A 6044-nucleotide genomic window follows, 5' to 3' on the forward strand; every position below is an offset into this window, starting at 1 on the left:
TGAAGGCAGATGTGCACATGTGTCTGTGTGCGTCTATTTATGTGTGTCTGTGTGCACAGTGTTGGATGCTGAGCCCACAGTCGCAGTGGGCTGTCACGGTTCAGCACTTGGGCCGGCTGAGCCCCAGAGCCATCGGGGCAATGTGTCCAGGGCCCGGTCCATCCCTCAGGCCTGCCCGCTCCCTCTCCATCTTCAGCTTACATTTGGTCCCAGCACTTCCGGTCTCAGTTCCTTCAATGGAACTGAGTTTATAGTTGAGCCCTGGTTTATGGTTGGAGATGCTGAGACACAAAAGACACGTAACCCGCCCAGGCCACATAGCCAAGAGCCTGAATGTGTCCACGGCAGGGAGGCCGTGTCCACAGCGAGGGCGGGGGCGGGGGCCTGACCACAGCAGGGAGACCATGTCCACAGGCCGGCAGTGGTTTGCAACATCACGGGGTCGTGAGTGAGCCATGTGAACACCCAGCTTTCCATGCCTAAACTCTCTCCTCCCAGCCTTTCTCTCTTCCCCTCTGCCTCCTCCTCTGCCCTGCTGAGCTTCCCTCCCAGGGGGGTTGGGAGCGCGCCTGGCTGCCGGGCGCCGGCTGGTACCCGGGTCCCTTCCTCCCTCCCACCTGCTGCCCTCACGAGCGTCTGCGCGGACCGCTCTCCTCCCGGCGTGTGCCTGGGGCTCCCCGTCCCACAGCAGGCAGCAGGGGGCATGGGCTGTCCCAGCACCCTACCCCGCCCCTCTCCCAGGGGGACCCCTTCCTCTCTGACCACAGTGCAGAGGCCGCAGCGCCCCCCAAGGCCGGGCTCGTGTGGCCGTTGTGGCCGGGCAAGCCCAAGCCCGGCGGGCCGCGGATCGCGCGGGTCAGAGGTCATGGTCACTGGGTCCTCCGGGCCGGGCACTCGACGTTGGCAGTTCCGCCGTGTTCTCCTGCCACGCGGTGTGGACACCTCTCAAACAGCAAGCAAGCTGTGTGGGGCGCAGGGAAACTTCCAGAACCCAGTGGGGAACCGTCTGGAAGGCACTTTCCAGTACTATGTGGTGGGCGGGCATCTGCGGGCGAGCTGAGGGGAGGGCGCCCCACGCCAGCTGCCTCCCCCCACCCCCACCCGCCCCAGGCCCAGGCGCAGGGGAGGCTCTGACGTCCTAGTCGGGGGCGTGGCTGCGGGGGGCGTGGTTGGGCGAGAGTGTCTGTTGGTGGGCGTGGCCTCCGGGAGAGGGGCGGGGCCTGGGGAAGGAGGCTCGGGCCGGGAGCGCGCTGCGGGCAGCAGCCCGGGGCGCTCAGGCCGGACGCGGGGTGGGCACGCGGGGTGCGGGCGCAGGCTGGGCGCGATCTCCGCCCGCAGGTCCCGGACCCGCCGCCCTCGGCCGCCCGCCGCTGCCGGTCCCGGGCACGGTGGAGGGGTCCCCCGAGGAGCCGGGGCCCCGCGCCCCGCGCCCCGCAGACATGGTGGGCCACCTCCATCTGCAGGACGTGGAGGACAGCCCGAAGGCGCAGGGCCGCGAGGGCTTGCTGGACAGCCCTGACTCCGGGCTGCCGCCCAGCCCCAGTCCCAGCCCGCCCTTCTACGCCCTGGCGCCCCGCACCCTCGACGCCCGGGCGGGGGACACCGGCGCCCCCTCGGACGCCCCCGGAGCCGGCGAGGCCAGAGCGGTAAGGGCGCGGACGCGGGGTCCCGGCGGCGCCCGGACGGGGCCAGGGGCGCCGGCGGGCGGCGGCCCGACTCCCGGCCCCTCCAGGCCTCTGTCGGGCGGGTCTCGCCGGGCTCCCGGGCCGTCTCCTCGGATCCACCGGGTTGGCTGCCGCCGGCGGGCGGGCTGGAGCCCAGGCCCGGCGAGCCGCGGACGCAGCCCGAGTGCGGCCCGCGGCGCCTCCGCGAGGCTCCGGACACCGCGGGCCCAGACCGAGAGCCTTGGCTGGGCGTCAGGGGTGTCGACGTGGACGCGCGGCGGGCGCAGGGAGGGCGCGGGGCTCCGGGGCACCGGGCGGGGAGAGGGTCGTCGGGGGCGGGGCCCAGGGGAGGCCGTGGCCTGCGCACCCCTGCGCACCCCGCTGCCCTTTCCGCCTGGGTGGGGCCCCCGCTTTCCTGACACCCCAGGCTGGGCAGTCAGTGCCCCCAGCCCCGCTGAGAACCCGCTCCTCAAGCCTCTGACAAGAACCTCATTGTGCCCCACTCCATGGTCCCAAACTCGGAGCCAGCTAGGGGTCGGGGTCTGCAGGTGGGAGGCTTGAGGACTCACACACGTGCACACACACCTACAAGCAGGCCCCCTACACACACACTCTTAGATGGAAGTCATGATTGAACACTTGGGTACTACACACACACATACACACCTACAAGCAGGCCCTGGGCGTGGGGACCTACACACACACCCCTTCACACACGCGCACACACACTTAGAAGTTGTGATTGAACACTTGGGTCACACACACACACTTTTAGATGGAAGTGGTGATTGAAAACTTGGGTATGAGGCCCAAGACTAGCTGGAAGGGAGTTGACAGGAGCCACGGGCCTCCAGCAGTGAAATCTATCTCACCAAGGGCCGAGGGATCCTGTGGTCTGCTTGGGCCAGGAATGGCCTCCTCAGTCTGGTCCTTTTGTGACCAGAAGCCCCCTTCCACCCAGGGCTCTGGATGGAGACCGGAGGGCCCAGGCCAGGGGTGCTGGGACCTCCAAGGCCTCCAGTGTCCCTGTGTTTATCTTTTCCCTGGCTTAATAGATGTCAGCCCTGGTGTTGCACAGGTAACAGGGGCGGGAGGCTGGCCCTTCCTGTGCCGGGGCCCTGTCCTCAGCCCTCTGCTTACCTCCCCTGTCTGCCCAGTAGACGTTCCCTTGCCTGCTGAGGCATGAGAAACCTGGCAACCTGCCCATAGGACCTGGTGCTCTTACTTTTTTCTCTTGACTTTTTTTTTTTTGGTACCTGTGCTGGGCCTTGAATTCAGGACCGGGGCATTGTCCCTCAGCTGTTTTACTGAATGAAGGCTCTCACTCTACCACCTGAGCCACGGCTCCACTTCTGGCTTTTTGTTTGTAGCTGAAGCTGAGTCTCTTGGACTTCCTGATCCTCGGTTCTGTCTAGCATTACAGGGCACCCCACCAGTCCATGGCTTCTTTTAGTCTTCAGGTGCACCCGTGACTTATTTTTCAAAAGACATCATAAGCTCCCCGGCCCAATTTAGACAGCCACCCCAGAGCCACAGCCATGAGGGCTCCTGTGCGGGGGTGGCGAGGGCGGCCTTGCTTGCATGTGATGCCGGGGCAGCAGGCTGTGCCCGGCTAGGAGCTACCATCCCCGCACCCTCCAGCCTGCTGTTATAGGCGGTGAACACCCACTGCCCTCCCTGCCCTCCTGGGTGGTGGAGGCCATGTGAGTGAGGTTGTGCTGGCACTCAGGATGGAGTTTGTGTGCAGATCCTCAGCCCTGGTCCCTCTCTAGCAGGCGAGGGACCAGGCCCGTCCTGTTCTGCACCCTTGAGGGCATGCTGGGATAGCAGCCCCTGTGTGCTTCAAGGTGCAGCCCCACCGTGGCATAAGGAGGGTGAAATGGCTTGCCTACCATGGCTCACGGTTGGTGTCCCGTGCCCTGGGCTGGCACCTAGGCCCTTCCCCTTTCTAGCCCTCCTGGTGAGCTGTGTTTGTGCCTGGTACTCATGAAGGGCTCCCCAGAGGCATGGGGCCACTTGCCTCTGCACATGCCCAGTCATGCCCTGGGAGCACACCAAGCAGCAGGGGGCTGGCAGGGTCCTGGCCCTCCGGGGCTAGCTCCCAGCTACTACTTAGGACCTCTGCAGCCATGCTGGGAACATCTGGGTGTCCTTGTTTCTGTTTCTCATCTGGGATGGTGAAAGCAAACATGAGCGAAGAGCAGAGGGAGGTGGGAAGGATGGACAGACAGCTGAGTGGAGGGACAGAGGGTATGTGATTGGACAGGTGGATGGACAGTCTGGGAACCGCAGCACCACTGGACCCAGGTTCCTTCCTGGGCTGAGAACGGGGTTGGCAGGTTGTGGGGCTCAGGGGCGGAAGTGTGCAGAAGGAGGTGAGGCGGGTCGGGGTGGGTAGCAGACCCTCCCTCCAGCCCCCTGCTTTAGCCCAGGTGGAGTGGCTTGAGGGCCCCTCCACCGAGGTGCTCTTGCTCCCAGACTTCCTGCAAGCTGAGCACAACTAACGAATCCCAGTGGCCACCGAAGCCAGTGAGCGAATGGAGCCATTTAACCCCTGCAAGGCTCCAAGCAGCTTTGGTAGGGAGCCCCACACCCCAACACAGGGTGGGGTTCCTCTGCTGTCAGGTTCTCCCCAGGAATCACTGGGGACCTGAATCCTGTGCCTCATCTGTGCAGCTCTCAGACAAGGATCTGAGTTTCTGGGCCCCATGGCCTCTGGGCCCCATGGCCTCTGAGCCTGCCCTGGCTCTCCCCACCCACTCAGGAGACCAGGGTGGCAGCCCTGCTGCCCTAGCCTGGACCAGCTTCCAGCTCCAGAAGAGGCGGGACCTGGTGTGGTGTTTCCCCACGAGGAGCCGGCCGCCTGGGTGGCGCCCCCTTGTGGGCAGCCGGTGTTCCCCCAGCAGGGCCGTGCGGGGCGGCTCTGGGGCTCCGGCTCCACTGGCTGTGAATTGGGCCTTGTTTGCTGCCTGCTGCCAGACCAGCAACATCGGCCAGAACGGGGCGCCGGAGGTCAGCCGAGGCCCAGGCCAGCAGCCCTCGTTCCCTGTTGGGGCGGCAGGGCCCTGGCTGGCGCTCAGCGTGCAGGCTCCTGAGACCCCGTGGGGCCCGCGGGGCCTTGCCAGGCCACCCCCTGCGGCCCTGCCCTTTCTCCAGCGAGGTCTCCCCAGGAAATCGGTTTCCCTAGAACCCCAGCGGGAGGACGGGGGGGGGGGCGGGGGGACGGTGGTGGGAATGCTCGGAGCCCTGACCCGGCCGCTCGCTTCTGCGCGGTCCTCTCCCATCCCCGCCCCTCGTGGCTTCACGCCCGTGGGTGTGAGGGGCTCCTCGCCCGCAGGGTGGCAGGGCCTGGCGGCGAGGGCCCTCCCTGGGGGCAGCCCTGGAAGGCGGGGGCCCTGGCCGGGGTGTGGGCAGGCCGTCCCCCGACGGTGGCTCTCTCCGCAGCCCCCTTCCCTCCGCCCGAGCCCTGCACCGGAAATGAGGCCGAGGCTGCAGCCCGTGTTCTTCGGGGAGAGCATCAGGGTGGACCCCGAGCCCGACCACGAAATCCGGTGAGTGGGGAGAGGCGGGGCCGGGCCGGGGCCTCCGCGGGCTGCGCCGCGCCCTTGTCGCTCACGGGGCGCCCCGGGGAGACTCTCCAATGGAAATGGGACAAAAGCGGGGCCGCGTCCGCGTCCCCAGACTCAGGCCCGGGGCCACTGCGTGGCGTTACCCCGACCTGCTCCCGCCGCCGGCGGGGAGATCAGCGGCTCGCTGCCTCTGAGCCCCTGAGGGCTCAAGCCTCTTCTCGGGGTGCGGGCCCGCTGCTCTACCCCGCGGGCCGCGGCCGCACCTCTGGCTTTTCTGCTGGTTAAGTGGAGACCGGGGTCTCCTGGGCTTCGGACGGCGATGGTCAGCTCGCGGCCCGGGGCAGCTGGGGTCGCGGTCCCGGGTCCCGGGTTCATCAGCCCCGTCGTCCCTGACCCCGCCCGCCCCTCCCCGCAGCTGCAACTCCGAGGTCACCTACGCCTCCGAGCGGCGCTTCCGGGACAAGGTGTTCTACGCGCCGGTGCCCACGGTCACGGCCTACAGCGAGACCATCGTGGCGGCGCCCGACTGCACGTGGCGCCGCTACCGCAGCCAGCTGACCCTGGAGCCGCGGCCGCGCGCGCTGCGCTTCGGCTGCACCACCGTCATCTTCCCCAAGCGCGCGCGCCGCTCCTTCCGCACCACCCTGCGCTGCGGCCTGGGCCGCGCGCGCCGCTCCTTCGCCGCCAGCCTGCGGCTGCAGCCTGGGGACGCCGGGGACGCCGCGCCCTGACCGCCGGTCCCGGCTCCGAGCCGCGGGAGGAGGACGGGTCCCGGCGGGCACCGCAGCCTGCAGTGCCTGGTGGCCTCTGT

General features: G+C 67.8%; 1 protein-coding gene across 1 annotated transcript; it reads left to right on the top strand.

The window, feature by feature from the left end:
- The first annotated feature begins 1393 nt into the window (after positions 1-1393).
- Rflna (refilin A) lies at positions 1394-5964 on the top strand. Its single transcript, XM_048340716.1, has 3 exons — positions 1394-1646; positions 5109-5215; positions 5649-5964. The coding sequence occupies exons 1-3, from the start codon at positions 1440-1442 to the stop codon at positions 5962-5964; spliced, it is 630 nt and encodes a 209-aa protein (XP_048196673.1). The 5' UTR covers positions 1394-1439.
- The last annotated feature ends 80 nt before the right edge of the window (positions 5965-6044 follow it).

Source organism: Perognathus longimembris, chromosome 3 (genome assembly GCF_023159225.1).
Source record: "Perognathus longimembris pacificus isolate PPM17 chromosome 3, ASM2315922v1, whole genome shotgun sequence".
Classification (NCBI taxonomy): Eukaryota; Metazoa; Chordata; class Mammalia; order Rodentia; family Heteromyidae; genus Perognathus; species Perognathus longimembris.

Excerpts from the sequence above, each read along its gene's own strand:
- Rflna (XM_048340716.1), top strand. The coding sequence starts at position 1,440 with ATGGTGGGCCACCTCCATCTGCAGGACGTGGAGGACAGCCCGAAGGCG. Across the intron at positions 1,647-5,108 it reads GAGCCGGCGAGGCCAGAGCG|CCCCCTTCCCTCCGCCCGAG; the intron begins GTAAGGGCGCGG and ends CTCTCTCCGCAG. Across the intron at positions 5,216-5,648 it reads GAGCCCGACCACGAAATCCG|CTGCAACTCCGAGGTCACCT; the intron begins GTGAGTGGGGAG and ends CCCTCCCCGCAG.